The sequence below is a fragment of the Pseudophryne corroboree genome, chromosome 5, assembly GCF_028390025.1.
Source record: "Pseudophryne corroboree isolate aPseCor3 chromosome 5, aPseCor3.hap2, whole genome shotgun sequence".
Lineage (NCBI taxonomy): Eukaryota > Metazoa > Chordata > Amphibia > Anura > Myobatrachidae > Pseudophryne > Pseudophryne corroboree.
Window position 1 is genome coordinate 546,901,623 of NC_086448.1, and position 17,014 is coordinate 546,918,636.

Below are 17,014 nucleotides of genomic sequence, written 5' to 3' on the forward strand. Positions count from 1 at the left end.
GACTATTGCTCGCTGGATCTGTAGCACGATTCAACTTGCACATTCTGCGGCTGGACTGCCGCATCCTAAATCTGTAAAAGCCCATTCCACGAGGAAAGTGGGCTCTTCTTGGGCGGCTGCCCGAGGGGTCTCGGCTTTACAACTTTGCCGAGCTGCTACTTGGTCGGGTTCAAACTAGTGATGAGCGGATTCGGTTTTACTCGGTTTTACTCGGTTTTACTCGGTTCTCAAAACGGCATCTTATTGGCTCACGGATGTCACGTGTTTTGGATAGCCAATAAGATGCCGTTTTGAGAACCGAGTAAAACCGAGTAAAACCGAACCTCGCTCATCACTAGTTCAAACACATTTGCAAAATTCTACAAGTTTGATACCCTGGCTGAGAAGGACCTTGAGTTTGCTCATTCGGTGCTGCAGAGTCATCCGCACTCTCCCGCCCGTTTGGGAGCTTTGGTATAATCCCCATGGTCCTTACGGAGTTCCCAGCATCCACTAGGACGTCAGAGAAAATAAGAATTTACTCACCGGTAATTCTATTTCTCGTAGTCCGTAGTGGATGCTGGGCGCCCATCCCAAGTGCGGATTGTCTGCAATACTTGTATATAGTTATTGCCTAACAAAAGGGTTATTGTTATGAGCCATCTGTTCGCGAGGCTCAGTTTTTGTTCATACTGTTAACTGGATATAGTATCACGAGTTGTACGGTGTGATTGGTGTAGCTGGTATGAGTCTTACCCGGGATTCCAAATCCCTTCCTTATTGTGTCAGCTCTTCCGGGCACAGTTTCCTTAACTGAGGTCTGGAGGAGGGGCATAGAGGGAGGAGCCAGTGCACACCAGGTAGTCCTAATTCTTTCTTAGAGTGCCCAGTCTCCTTCGGAGCCCGCTATTCCCCATGGTCCTTACGGAGTTCCCAGCATCCACTACGGACTACGAGAAATAGAATTACCGGTGAGTAAATTCTTATTTTCTCTCTGACTGTTCTTCAACACAGGGAATGGCTGTTGTTCCCAACGACGCGGATGTCGGAGGTGGGTTTCAGAGTAGATACTGAGCGGTTGAGGTTCTGTGTTTTCCTGTGGAAAGAGGTCTGAGGATCCAGAGTCGGATCAGATTTGCAGTGACAATCCATCAATAGGTTCCGTTGATGAAGAAGATGGGTGCGGCCTAAGAGGCCTGTTCGGTGAGCAGGTCAAATGCCAGAGTGGTTTTCACGGGACCAGTTGGAAATGTGGTCCGGGTCTCACCTGCACATGCACCGGAATATAATCCTAATAGCCAGGATATTGCTCCTGTGGTGTCTGCACAGTCTAACTTCCTAGAGGGAGGAAGGTTTGGGATCCAGGTTTAGATCCTGGTGTCCATGCAGATTTCCGAGGCTGGGGAGCAGTCTTTCCAAGGGAAGTATTTCCAGAGGAAAGGTCAAGCTGGGAAGCTTGTTTGCAATAAGTTTTCTTGAATTAAGAGCTATTTTCAACGAACATTTTCTTCGTGATCTGCCCATCTTAATTCTGTCGGACGACTTGACAGCAGTGGCGTAAGTAAGCCGCTAGGGCGGAACAAGGAGCAAAGCGGCAATGGCAGAAGCCGAAAAAGTTTTCCGCTGGGCGGAAAGACAGGTAAACGCTATAGTAGCAGTCTTCATCCCGGATGTAGACGACGGAGAAATGAATTTCCTCTGCAGACGCGATCTCCATCCGGGAGAAATACAGTCGTTATTGAGAAGTTTTCACAGAAGTGACAAGTCTTTGAGGAGTGCCTCAATTGGACATGTTGGCGTCTCGCCTCAATGAGAGACCTCAGGGATATTGTTCTAGGTCAGGGGACACTCAAGCTATGGCAGTGGACGCCCTCGTGACAACTTGGGTGTTTTCAGTCGGTCTATGTGTCTACTCCGTTTTCACTCTTTCTGAAGGTGATAAATGTAAGAAGAACAAAGGTTCAGGCGATCCTCATTGTTCCGGTCTAGCCAAGGAGGGCTTGGTATCCAGTTCTTCAAGATTTACTCATAGAAGATCCCTGGCCGATTCCTCTACGTGAGGATCTGTTACAGCAAGATCCGGGCGTGTATCAAGACTTACCACGGCTGCGTTTGACGGCGTGGCAGTTGAACGCCATATCTTAGCACGAAAGGGTATTCCCTATGAAGTCGTTTTTAACACTTCTTCAGCCTAGAAAAGAAGTAACGGCAAAGCCTTACCACCGTATTTGGCGTAAGTATGTGTCTTGGTGTGAATCCAAGAAGGCTCCTACGGAAGTCTTTCAGATGGGTCGTTCTTCTCCATTCTTGGCAAACAGGTGTGGAGGCAAGCCTAAAGTTAGGCTCCATTTCAGTCCAGTTATGGCCTTATAAATTTTCTTTAAAAAAAAAAAAATAATTTGGCCACCTTTCTGGAAGTTCAGACTTTCGTGAAAGGAGTACTACACATCCAACCTCCAATTGTGCCCCATTGGCAGCGTGGGACCTTGACATGGTGTTGCGGTTTCTTGTGTCACGCTGATTGGAACCTTTATGAAAGGTTGTGTTTCTCTCTTGGAGAGTGGTCATGCTATTGACCTTGGCGTCTGCAAGGCGGGTGTCGGAAGTAGCGGCTTTGTCTCACATGAGCCCCTGTGCTCGTTCTACGGATGGATTGCCGTTGCCGAAGTCGGTGGAAACCTATTCTACTATGTAGGTGGGCTCTTCTTGGGCGGATGCCCGAGGAGTTTCGGCGGTTCAACTTTGCCGAGCGCCTACTTCGTCGTGTTCAAACACTTTTGCTAAGCTCGACAAGTTTGATACCCTGGCTGATGGGGACCTCATGTTTGCTCAATCGGTGCTGCAGAGTCGTCCGCACTCTCCCGCCCGGTCTGGAGCTTTGGTATAAACCCCATGGTCCTTATGGAGTCCCCAGCATCCTCTAGGACGTATGAGAAAATAGGATTTTAATACCTGCCGGTAAATCCTTTTCTCTTAGTCCGTAGAGGATGCTGGGCGCCCATCCCAGTGCGTACTGTGTCTGCAGTTATTGGTTATGGTTACACTCTTGTGGTGTTTCTTTTCTGTCAGGCTGTTGCTGACGTTGTTTATGCCATGGCATGCGGTGTCTTATTGTTGATTGGGTTGACACACAGGGTGTGTTACATATTTTATCAGCATGTGGCTGTGTATTTTTTCATGCCGTTGGCTGGTGTTCTATTGAATGCCACGTTCTGCGATATGTTCGTGGTGTGAGCTGGTATGACACTCACCGTGTTTAAACAATAAACTTTCCTCGAAATGTCCGTCTCTCTGGGCACAGTTTTATAACTGAGGTCTGGAGGAGGGGCATAGAGGGAGGAGCCAGTTCACACCCATTCAAAGTCTTATAGTGTGCCCATGTCTCCTGCGGATCCCGTCTATACCCCATGGTCCTTACAGAGTCCCCAGCATCCTCTGCGGATTAAAAGAAAAGGATTTACCGGTAGGTATTTAAATCCTATTTTTGTAAACTGATGGGCCTTTCAATATTGTCACATCTGTATTTGCTGAAAATGATCTGCAAATCACTGACAAATATATGTAATGTATGAGTGCAGGTTGGTGGATTGGGGAATCTTTATTTCTGGGGAAAAATCTCAGAATCTTCAAATTTTTTTGGTGATTGTTGATGTATGGGGGCCTTTTGCCACAGATAAAGCTTGCGTTGATCCATGTGTTCTGTTCCCCTGGGTAAAGCGCCAGGAGCTATTCAAGTACAGACCTGTAATCAACACACAATCAGATCTGAGGCTGCAATCATTGCTCTTTTCTGCTTGCACCCTCCACACCGCAAAGTGTATGTCTGTATCTGTCTAAATTATGTGGGAATTGCCATGTTTTAGTTCAGTGTTTCTAGCTAGGACTTTTATTGGTATCCACCTTTTGTATTTGCACATTTTTACATAAAATGCAAAGAACATTTGACAGTTTTTATGTTGAGTATGTAATTTTATTATATACGTAAAGCTATAAAAAATATTCATGCTTTTCCCATTTTGTTTTGATCAGGTGAAGAAGAAGGCCAGTGATAATATAGATGATGATGATGATTCCTCAGAAAAGAAATATAGGAAGTGTGAGAAGGCAGGATGTACAGCAACATGTCCAGTTTGCTTTGCGAGTGCCGCTGAAAGGTGGGCTTGACACGGTCAGAGGATGAATGATTGTTGCATAAATATATCACATACCTCTAAACCTCTCTTTTTATGAAATTTGGATTGTAGCAATACGTTATACCCTATCTGCACTAGGTTCTGTTGGGATTGAACCTAGCTACACTATTTATTAATTTTTTTGGTCAAACTGACAAAAGGGACTATTTTTCTGACACTGGAAGGTCTCGTTATATGCGCTACACATTACATTTTTTCTGCAAAGTTTCAGATTTTCCGCCACACCACACTGAATTTGCATATGTCCTTCCACAAGGAGGATGAGGTTATTAGGATAAATCATAGAAAATATTGCCAGATTATATGCGCACACTGCACAATATCATGACCTTTTTGTTGGTATTTTCTGTCAAGAAATGAAAATGCACGAACAAGGGTCTTCTCAAGTTAGTGTGGAGACTGGGGGGGAGGGTCAGGAACCATCCGGGCTCAGTGCCATAAAGACTATGATGGCAGACATATCAAATCAGCTTAATGCTAATAAACAAACAACACTGCAGCTGCAACAGGCTGTTGCAGACCTGGCAGCCAAGGCTGATGAAAGACAGCCCTCCCTCCCTAGTTCAGGGCCACTTAAACGTGGACTGCCTGCCCTACTCAGAATCTGATGAGGAAATTCAGGAGGAGGGAGAGGAATTGGAACCTGATACAGAAGATTCCACTCCTGCAGAGGGTATTGAACCCCTTATTCTAGCTATCGGATTAATTGAAAGTCCCTTAAATAGAGGCTGCTTCAACGCAGTCGTTTTTTCTAGCACAGAAAAAAAATCAGCATCACCCTCCCTGATTCTCCTGAATTAGATGAGGTTTTTAAACAAGCCTTGACAAATCCTGATATAAGGTATCAGGCTACAAGGAAGTTTTTACGCTCTTTCCCATTTACTCTGGAGGATCGGAAACATTTGGAAGAACCCCCAGCCGTAGATGTCTCAGTCTCCCGCCTTTCTAAGAAGGTGGTGTTACGGCCCCTGGGTCTTTTCAGCTCAAGGACCTGGAGATAGAACGATTGAAACTACACTAATGTCTATTTACACAACGACTGGCGTATCACAAAGACCTGTGATAGCGGGTTGCTGGATGATACATGCCATTCACACCTGGGCGACTCAACTTCAGGAGGGCCTTGCGAGGGATATGCCCCTGGTCACTACGGTGACCTTCATTAAGCACATTCAGGAAACTGCACACGTACTGTGTGACTCTCTCAAGGAAATAGGCACTATTAATGCTAGAACCACCATCATGGTGGTGTCGGCGCGCAGAGCTCTGTGTTTCGTTAGTGGATTGCCGACGCGGATTCCAAGCGCAGTGTGGAGTCTCTCCCTTTCTCAGGGGTGTAGCTTTTCGGGGTTGAGTTAGAGACAAGGATTTCTAAAATTACTGCAGGGAAATCCACGTTTTTGCCCTCTGGGGCCCCAATGGCTAGACGTTCCTACCCGGGACCATCTACTCAGTCCTTTCGGACCGCTAGATTCCAGTTAAATGCCAGAGGTGTCTCCAATGCGGCATGAGGCACCAGGTAAGAATAGAAAACCAGCTGCTGCTGCGGTTTCCCAGGAACCAAGCACCAGTGCAGCTTCCACAAAAGTCTCTGTATGACGGTGCCTACCCACCCCGAGGGGAGCTCGTCTGCGTCACTTCAGCCACATCTGGGCAGACTCCTGCCAATATACCTAGGTAAGGGACCTCATTTCCCATGGCTACAAGCTGGAGTTCAACAGCGATCCTCCCCAACGATTCCTCTAATCAAGCTTACCAGTTTTAGAGGATACACGAGTTACGTTGCAATAGGCCATCCTAAAGTTGGTCCAGTCACATGTTATTGTTCCAGTGCCACTACAACAACAAGGAAAGAGTTATTACTCCAACCTGTTTGCAGTACCGAAACAGGACTGTTCGGTAAGGCCCATCCTGAACCTAAAATCCTTGAACCCTTACCTAAAGGTTTTCAAGTTCAAGATGGAATCCCTGCGATCAGTGGTTGCGGGCCTGGAAGAACGGGAGTTCATGATCTCTCTGGATATAAAGGACGTTTATCTACATATCCCGATTTGCCCACCTCACCAAGCTTACCTGAGGTTTGCCCTCCGGAATGATCACTACTAGTTTCGGGCATTACCCTTCGGCCTGTCCACAGCTCCAAGAGTCTTCACAAAGGTGATGGCGGAGATGATGCTCCAGCTCCGAGTTCAGGAGGTCAATGTTGTCCCTTATCTGGACGATCTCTTGATAAAAGCAAGATCCAGGGAGCTTTTATTGCTCCATATAGACCGCACTAACCAACTTCTGTCACACCATGGGTGGCTCCTCAATTTCCAGAAGTCCCAACTGAAACCGACTCCGAGACTCCTGTTCCTGGGCATGTTACTGGATACTGCGGCCCAGAAAGTGTTCCTCCCAGAGGACAAGGCGAGAACACTTCAGGAGATGGTCCGAATGCTCCTCCGGCCTATGCAAATATACATCCATCTTTGCATAAAATTGTTGGGGAAGATGGTAGCCTCATACGAGGCGCTTCATGCCAGAACGTTTCAGTTGGATCTCCTGAGCAAGTGGTCCGGATCACATCTTCAGATGCACCGGATAATACATCTGTCATCTCAGACCAGGATTTCCCTCCTGTGGTGGCTGCAGTCCCCCAATCTACTGGAAGGTCGAAGTTTTGGGATCCAGGATTGGATCCTCCTCATGACGGATGCGAGTCTGAGGGGATGGGGCGCTGTCACCCAAGGGGCTCAGTTCCAGGGCAGATGGTCAGCCCATGAGGCCCTACTTCCAATCGACATTCTGGAACTTCGGGCGATCTACAATGCTCTTCTTCAGGCCTCTCCTCTGCTCAGGGATCGAGCAATCCAAGTTCAGTCGGACAACGCCACGGCGGTGGCTTACATAAATCGACATGGATGGACAAAAAGCAGAGCCTGCATGCACAAGGTGTCAAGGATACTCCACTGGGCAAAAAGAAATGCAAGAGCAATGCCCGCCATCTTCATTCCGGGGGGGGGGGGGGGACGACAACTGGGAAGCGGACTTCCTGAGTCATCACGATCTCCACCCGGGAGAGTGGGGTCTCCACCAACAGGTGTTTCAACAGATCATCGACTTCTAGTGTTGCCCACAGATAAACTTGATGATGGCTTCTCGACTCAACAAGAAGCTTCCCTGGTATTGCTCAAGAACCAGGGACCCTCAAGGTGTGTCCTTGGCCTTATCAGTCGGTTTACCTGTTTCCTCCGATTTCGTTGCTCCCAAGTGTGCTCAAACGAATCAGGAATCAGGGAGTCCAGGCAATTCTGATTGCCCTGGATTGGCCTCGGAGGGCGTGGTACACAGATCTTCTGGACATGTCCATGACAGACCCTTGGCCCCTACCACTGCGAAAAGATCTTCTACAATAAGGTCCGTTCGTCTACCCGGACTTACGGCGTCTAGCTCACAAAGGCCTTTCCAAGAAGGTTATTGCAACTATGGTTCAGGCCAGAAAACCTGTAACGTCAAAACACGATCATCATATCTGGAGGAGATATGTCTCCTGGTGCGAGGAACGCACATTTCCACCTGCAGAGTTCCACTTAGGGCGTCGTTTACGTTTTCTGAAGGCTGGTGTGGACAAGGGCTTACACCTGGGTTCCCTTAAGGTCCAGATTTCAGCTCTCTCAATTTTCTTCCAGAAGAAGTTGACAATGTTGCCAGAAGTTCAGACCTTCTTGCAGGGAAGTCTCCACATGCAACCTCCATTTGTGTCGCCCACGGCACAAAGGGACTTGAATGTGGTGTTGGAATTTCTACAGTCCTCCTGGTTTGAACCTTTGATGACGGTAGAAGACAAGTACCCTCACGTGAAAGACGGCGATGTTGTTGGCCCTGACCTCTGCTAGGCATGTCTCAGAATTGGGAGCCTTATCGTGTAAAAGTCCCTACTTGGTCTTTTACAAGGACAGAGCTGAGCTCAGGACTAGACAGCAGTTCCTGCCGAAGATTGTCTCTGCACTCAACTTGAATCAGCTGATTGTAGTCCCGTCAGGTTCTGGTACATCTGCTCCTCCGGAGTCGTTAGATGCTGTGAGAGCCTTGAAGATCCATGTCAAAAGAACGGCTCGGATCAGAAAGACGGATTCCTTGTTCATGCTATATGATGCACAGAAAAAGGGTTGCCCTGCTTCTAAGCAGTCCATTGCTCGTTGGATTAGGTTGACTATCCAACAGGCCTATGTGTCTGCAGCCTTGCCCGTTTCACAGTCTCTGAAGGCCCACTGTACAAGATCAGTGGGGTCTTCCTGGGCAGCTGCCCCTGGAGTCTCGGCCTTGCAACTATGCCGAGCTGCTACTTGGTCGGGGAACACCTTTTGTGAAGTTCTACAAGTTTGATACCCTGGCCAAAGAGGATACCCAGTTTGGGCAGGCGGTTCTGCAGGCGTCTCTGCACGTTACCGCCCGTTCTGGAAGCTTTGGGACGACCCCATCGTTTTAAGTACACCCCAGTATCCCTTATGGGTGCCAGTGAAAACTGGATTTTAATACCTACCGGTAAATCCCTTTCTCATAGTCCATAAGGTATACTGGGCGCCCGCCTCAGTGCGTTGATTTCTCAGCAGGTTTTATCTTTTCCCAAAAGTTATCTGTTCAGCTGTTGCTGTTTTTGTTCCAGCCGTTCCTGGTTGTTTTATGCTATGGTGTGTTGGTGTGTGAATCTCACCACTTATTGTTATGTTCCTTCTCTCAAGTATGTCTTTTCTCCTTCGGGCACTATTTTGCTTAACTGCCTGTGGAAGTATATTGCTCCTCCTGCCTTCTCTAACTCTCGATACTCCACTGGCTATTATGCTAATGGCACATTTAAAAGGCATGGAGTTGCTATCCTATTTCACAATACAGTTCATTTTGAGCTCGCCTCCCAGTTACCGGATAAAGATGGCGGTACTTAATTTTAATGGGACAACTGAACAACAAAGTTGTACGAATGTTTCTTTATATGCCCCGAATACCAATCAGCTCCCCTTTCTGCGTAAATTGTTTAAGACCGTACAGACAGTCCAAAAAGGCCATGTAGTTTTTATGGGACACTTCAATATGGTCCCAGATGAAAAGTTAGATAGGTCCACGTCTTCTGGGGGACCCTCTGGAGAGCTCCGCCCCCATGCCCCCTTAAGACGATTATCAGAATTTGATCTTTACGATGTTTGGCGCATACATCCCCAACGGTTAAAGACTAATACCTTTTTTTTCCTCACCCTCACAACTCGTATTCCCATATAGATTTGATCCTATTCGATAAGTGGTCCTTACAACATACGTTCCAATCAACTATTCTCCCAGTAGTGTGGTCTGATCATGCAGCGGTGACTTGGTCTTGGAATTATGACAGTTCTAAGATGCCTCCCCGTACTTGGAGACTACCGGATTATATTTTGTCCTCTCCCACCCTATCTGATGCCTTGACTACTTATTTAGCTACAAATGCCCCCCTTGACATATCAGTCCCTACCCATTGGTGTGCGTTTAAGGCAGTTCTTCGTGGGGTGGCTATCCAGACGGGGGCTAAATTAAAGAGACAGTATTTAAGCCAGCAAGAGGATTTAGAATGTCTCTTACTTCAAGTTGAGTCTTTAAATAGATCACGACCCTCCCGTCTTCTGAAACGTAACTTGTCTCGATTAGGAATCAGCTCCAAAAATTATTCTTTACCCGTATGCAGCATGCTTACACCAAACTCCAACAGAAATTTTATACCTTAGGTAATAAATCTGGTAAATTCCTGGCCTAATTGGAAGAAACTTTTGAATCCTTCTGACTTAGCAGATGCTTTCGCTACTTACTACCAAAAATTATATAACCTGAACTCTGACCCTGGAACTCCACAACCCACCCCTCTTTTAATAGCTTTTTTTTTTCTGGAGTCCCTACACTTACCTGCGTTGTCATCAGGTGACCTAGAGTCCCTTAATGTTCCTTGGTCACAGAAAGAAATAACAGCGGTCATTAAATCTCTACCAAAATTTTTGTTTACAGCCCCTACTCTGGTACTGTTCCTTGCCTCTTTATATCAATATGTCACTAATGGTGGTTCCCTGCCTGAGGAAATGCTGCAGGCACGTATTATCACTATTCATAAACCTGGAAAAGATCATTACCTATGTCAGAATTACAGGCCAATAGCTCTGCTCAACACTGACTTGAAGATCTTCTCTAAACTTATAGCAAATAGATTATCCCCTTTCATCCCACACATTATCCATTCGGATCAGGTAGGCTTTGTACGGGGTAGACAATCTACTGACAACACAAGAAGAGTTTTCTGCCTTGCTGAATGTATTATGCATAGAGGGGAGGAGGCCAGTTTTCTCTCCCTAGACGCCGAGAAGGCTTTTGACAGATTGCACTGGGGATTTCTCCATGAGATACTGTTAAAAATCGGGTTAACTGGTGCAATCTTGTCTTCTATTCTAGCACTGTATAGCTCTCCCACAGCCGTAGTCTTTAGTAATGGCTTTTTATCTTCCTCTTTAAGATCTCGAACGGCACTAGACAAGGATGCCCTTTATCACCGCTCATGTACGTTCTGGCGATTGAACCCCTAGGGGTTGCAATACGTGAGTCCTTAGCCTTCCCAGGTATAGGTGTTGGTCCATCTTTCCATAAACTCCGTCTCTCTGCAGATGACGTACTCTTGTTCGTCACACACCCTGACATCTCTCTACCGGCCTTACATGCGATTATTGATCGCTACAGTGCCGCCTCGTTTTATAAACTTAATACTGCAAAAACTGAAGTGCTACCATTTAATATGCAGACTGATGAGCTATCTAAATTTATGCAGTTTTACAGATATAACTGGAAGACAGATCATATCTTATACCTGGGTATCAACATCCCTAATTCATTGTCTAAAATAATGGAGCTTAATTACAATCCCCTCTTGTCTCAAATAGAATCTCTATTCAAAAGATGGGCCGGTTTAGAAGTATCATGGCTAGGTAGATTGGCAGCGTACAAAATGTCTATTTTGCCTAAACTGATGTATCTCTTTCGCTCGATCCCCTATATCGTAACCCTAAAAGTTCCTCAGTCAAATTCACTCAGTCATACTCTGGTATATATGGCGGAAGAAACCCCCTGAATTGCTTACTGTCGTTTAACAAAACCAAAAAATCTTGGAGGTCTGGCAATCCCAGATCTACGGAAATACCTATTTGCTTGCCTGGTGGCGCAAATATGCGATTGGTCTTTGCCAGCAGGTGGGAAGTTATGGGTAGATCTAGAGAAACAGTTGTATTCTCGTATTCCCCTGCTAGACCTTTTATGGACACCGACTCAGCATAGGCCCTTCACACGACACACTCCCCATGCCATCCTGGACTCCCTTAAAGCGTGGGATACTAACTTGGTTTCCTCTAAATCTATCTCTTTACCTTCTCGCACTCTATCCCGGTCTGCTTTTTCTGGCATGATTCCGGGTTGAAATCTGTCTAAGTTGGTATCCAGTGGTATTGTTAATATTAATACATTTGTTGATGGTACAACAATTATCCCGTTTAATATGCTCCAACTTCAATATAACCTCCCCTCTACTGAATTATTTTCATACATTCGTATAGTCCATTGAATAACTTGTACCATACGGTCCTCAGGACCAATAATTTTGGCACCCCCTACTATACTTACGAAGATCCTCTCTGGCAATTGTAGGGGGTCTATACGTTTTTGGTATGCAGTAGAGAGCGATGCTGAATTGGTACATAAATCACAGACACAGCTTAAATGGGAATCTGATCTGTTGTGCTCTTTTACTCAGCAACAATAGGAGTCGATTTCTCTCTCAACTCACACTATGTCTAAATGTAATAACCACATAGAGATGCATTTGAAGTCATTACATGGCCTTTATTTTACACCAGCCAAATTATATAGAATCTGGCCTACGGTTTCCAAATTATGTTGGAGGAACTGTGCTGAGGTGGGAGATCTCTTCCACATTTTTTGGACTTGTCCGAACATCCGTCAGCTTTGGAAGACGTTTCACATTTCACCCTTCATGAGTCTCCTTCCCTAGCTCTTTTACATGTCTACCCAAGTGATCTGCCTAACGCGGATCGCTATGTCCTAGGCCACATACTTATTGCCACTAGAGCTGCGATAGCCCAAGATGGAAACCCTGGGTTTACCTTACTCTTTTAAAGCTACTTCTCCATTGGTTAGTTGGCATAAATACTCAGCATCGAGAGATGGAGCTAATTTGCTACTTCAAACAGATTAGTTTTAAGTATTTTGACATTTGGTGTTCGTTTTCAGAAGGTCGACTGTTTTTGCTCTTTTATTGTATATGTCTTCTTCCTATACGTTTCATATATTATGTTTTATCTTTTGTGTGTTAAATGTATGCCTTCTTAATTTGGTAATGTGTTGTCTGATCCCATTTCCCTGCTCCCCAACCCCTCTCCCCCCTCTCTTTTTTTTTTTTTTTAACATTTTTTTTTTATTTTATTTTTATTGTTCCCCTTTCCGTGGTTAAAGGAACAAAACTCTTAATAAAATATTATTGATGTTAAAAAAAATAAGACTTGCTACGTTTAACGGCATGGAAGTTGAACGGCTGATTCTAGCCAGGAGAGAGATTCCTGACAAGGTCATACCGACTATGATCCAAGCCAGAAAGTGGGTAACGACTAAACATTACAATCGTATCTGGAAGAAATATGTCTCTTGGTGTAAGAGCAGACCATATTCTGCTGTGGAATTTCGTCTGGGACGTTTCCTGCTTTTTCTGCAGTCGGGAGTGGAGGTGGGCCTACGTCTAGGTTCAATTAAAGTTCAGATTTCGGCCTTGTCTATTTTCTTTCAGAAAAATTGGCTTCTCTCCTTGAGTTCCAGACGTTCTTGACAGGTGTTCTGCACTTATAACCTCCCTTTGTACCTCCTACGGCACCTTGGGATCTCAATTTAGTACTGCAGTTCCTTTAATCGGACTAGTTTGAACTATTACAGGAGGTAGATGTAAAGTACCTTACGTGGAAGACCATCACACTGTTGGCCTTGGCTTCAGCAAGACGTGTGTTGGACTGGGTGTGCTGGTTCTTATTCTCACCACTTTCCTTTTTCTATATCCTTCTCTCGAAGTATGTCCGTCTCCTCGGGCACAGTTTCCTAGACTGAGTCTGGTAGGAGGGGCATAGAGGGAGGAGCCAGCACACGTAATCAAACTTCTATAGTGCCCATGGCTCCAAGTGGACCCGTCTATACCACATTGTACGCATTGGATTCCCAGTATCCCCTACGGACTACGAGAAAAGGATTTACCGGTAGGTAATTAAAATCCTATTTTAACCTCTTGATCTGTATGAAATCTCTTTAATTTTTTATGTCTTACCTTCAGATAATTCTAAAACTTTAAATTGTGTGTATTTCCAGAAAAATAATTGTTACAAATCTTTGTAGTATATTCTAAATAACATGTAGTCCAAGGTAAGAAATTTAACTATAATTTCAGGTGCGCTAAAAATGGTTACACATCAAGATGGTATCACCTTTCCTGTGGGGAGCATTTCTGCAATGAGTGCTTTGATCACTACTACAGGAGGTAGGTGCCGTTATGCATTTGCTATTTATTTTTGATGGGGTTCCATTTTTTTTTTAATGTGTACACATTTAATCCTTTTATGCAGCTATGTTATAGAATTCTTTTATGTTTGTAGTCACAAGGATGGTTACGAAATATATTCTTCTTGGAAACGAATATGGACAAGTAATGGGAAAAGCGAGCCAAGTCCCAAAGCGTACATGGCTGACCAGGAGCTTCCATACTGGGTGAGATGATTGTTTGGCTTAGTTCTAGAAAATGAATCTTTTAAATTTTAATTAGGATTGTGATAGTAAAAATGGTGTTAAATGTATTTGTAAGCAGATAAAAAAAAAATACTTTTGGTACTGAAAAACATTGCCCTACATATATTTGGCTCTGTATTTGTTTGCTTGGATTACCGAATATTTATTTCACCATGGTAAATTAACCCTGCTGAATTTTCTGTTTGTTTGTAAAATACAATATTGACATTTGGGACAGTACGGATGGTGTAATAGAATTTCCACTAAGTGGAAACAAAAAAGCGCCAGTATTCAGCTTTAATGCAATTTATCTAATACATACATACATACATACATACATACATACATACATACATACATACATACAAAACTAAATGTATAATATAATTAGAGCTAACATAAAATTAAATAATTACCGTCCGGTATAAAACCTCCTCAATATAAATGTACATTAAAAGGAAAACGACATCAGATGCCACATTAATCAGAGGCTTAATTGCCATAAAAAACACTGCTTATATTTTACTGCAGGAAAAACGCTTCCTTAGCCGTGTTGAAAGTCACCTAAAAGACTGAATTAAATATGCTTATTTATGTCCATCCGTAAAGTGACAGCAGATGTTATATAAATATCAGCACAGTTCGGTTCACTATACCAGTCAGATTGAGCTCATCTTATAGACTTCTTATAGGCACATTTGTTTTACCCATCCATGGAGTCCTCAGGTATGCTGAATTTCTCCCGACCGCTGGTGCTTATCCTTGAAACGCGGTCCTGTCTGGAGGTAAAAAGCATGCGGCAGTTATATTGTATGACTCCGTCTCCAGTCAAATGGCTCTCTGTAGTGCCAGTTGTAGTCTCAAAGAGATAGTGATCATCCGTCCTGTCCGTGTACTGCTGTCATATGTACAATAACCAAAGATTCGGCGGCTTCCTCAGAATCTAATGGTAAATTGCAGCACAGGTGAGCTTTTTAACCTATTTGTACTAGAGATGAGCGGGTTCGGTTCCTCGGAAACCGAACCCGCCCGAACTTCAGTTTTTTTTACACGGGTCCGAGCGACTCGGATCTTCCCGCCTTGCTCGGTTAACCCGAGCGCGCCCGAACGTCATCATCCCGCTGTCGGATTCTCGCGAGGCTCGGATTCAATCGCGAGACTCGGATTCTATATAAGGAGCCGCGCGTCGCCGCCATTTTCACACGTGCATTGAGATTGATAGGGAGAGGACGTGGCTGGCGTCCTCTCCGTTTATAGAGAGTGAGACTACTAGAGTAGAGAGAGACACAGTATTATTTACTTTAGTAATTTTGGGGAGCATTAGGAGGAGTACTACTACTTGCTGAAGTGATAGTGTGACTGTATATCTGACTTGTGGGGGAGACAGTGGGGAGCAGTTAGAGTCTGAGAGCAGGAGTACATATTTTAACGTACAGTGCACACTTTTGCTGGCACTCTGCTGCCAGAGTGCCACACTGCCATTGTGACCACACTGACCACCAGTATATATTGTGATTGTCTGCTTAGGAGTACTACTTGCAAGTTGCTGATAGTGTGACCAGTGACCTGACCACCAGTTTAATTAATCACCACCAGTTTAATATATATATATATTTCTCTGACGTCCTAGTGGATGCTGGGAACTCCGTAAGGACCATGGGGAATAGCGGCTCCGCAGGAGACTGGGCACATCTAAAGAAAGCTTTAGGACTAGCTGGTGTGCACTGGCTCCTCCCCCTATGACCCTCCTCCAAGCCTCAGTTAGATTTCTGTGCCCGACGAGAAGGGTGCACACTAGGGGCTCTCCTGAGCTCTTTGTGAAAGTTTTAGTTTAGGTTTATTATTTTCAGTGAGACCTGCTGGCAACAGGCTCACTGCATCGTGGGACTAAGGGGAGAAGAAACGGACTCACCTGCGTGCAGAGTGGATCGGGTTTCTTAGGCTACTGGACATTAGCTCCAGAGGGACGATCACAGGTTCAGCCTGGATGGGTCCCGGAGCCGCGCCGCCGGCCCCCTTACAGAGCCAGAAGAGCGAAGAGGTCCGGTGAAATCGGCGGCAGAAGACGATCCTGTCTTCAGATAAGGTAGCGCACAGCACCGCAGCTGTGCGCCATTGCTCTCAGCACACTTCACACTCCGGTCACTGAGGGTGCAGGGCGCTGGGGGGGCAGCGCCCTGAGACGCAATAAATTGATTAAAACCTTATATGGCTAAAATAAATGCATCACATATAACTCCTGGGCTATATGGATGCATTTAACCCCTGCCAAAACATATAAAAAAACGGATGATAGGCTCCGCCCCTTTCTCGGCGTCCTTATCTCCTCAGCACACTGGCGCCATTTTCCCTCACAGCTCAGTTGGAGGGAAGCTCCCTGGCTCTCCCCTGCAGTCACTACACTACAGAAAGGGGTTAAAAAAGAGAGGGGGGCACAAATTAGGCGCAGTATAAACAATACAGCAGCTATAAAGGGAAAAACACTTATATAAGGTTATCCCTGTATATATATATAGCGCTCTGGTGTGTGCTGGCAAACTCTCCCTCTGTCTCCCCAAAGGGCTAGTGGGTCCTGTCCTCTATCAGAGCATTCCCTGTGTGTGTGCTGTGTGTCGGTACGTTGGTGTCGACATGTATGAGGAGAAAAATGATGTGGAGACGGAGTAGAGTGTCTGTAATAGTGTTGTCACCCCCTAGGGGGTCGACACCTGAGTGGATGTACTGTTGAAATTGCGTGACAGTGTCAGCTTTGTATAAAAGACAGTGGTTGACATGAGACAGCCGGTTACTCAGCTTGTGCATGTCCAGACGTCTCATACAGGGGCTTTAAAGCGCCCGTTACCTCAGATACAGACGCCGACACGGATACTGACTCCTGTGTCGACGGTGAAGAGACGACCGTGATTTCCAATAGGGCCACACATTGCATGATTGATGCAATGGAAAATGTTTACACTTTTCTGATAATATGAATACCACCAAAAAAGGGGTATTATGTTTGGTGAGGAAAAACTTCCTGTAGT

General features: G+C 45.3%; 1 protein-coding gene across 2 annotated transcripts in view; it reads left to right on the forward strand.

The window, feature by feature from the left end:
• Positions 1–17,014, forward strand: part of KDM1B (lysine demethylase 1B) — a 173,283-nt gene that overhangs the window by 38,442 nt on the left and 117,827 nt on the right. For both annotated transcript variants that reach the window (XM_063923227.1, XM_063923226.1), the window contains exons 3-5: positions 4,009–4,133; positions 13,657–13,746; positions 13,862–13,973. In XM_063923227.1, the coding sequence (XP_063779297.1) occupies positions 4,009–4,133; positions 13,657–13,746; positions 13,862–13,973 (327 nt within the window). The remainder of the gene's footprint in view (positions 1–4,008; positions 4,134–13,656; positions 13,747–13,861; positions 13,974–17,014) is intronic.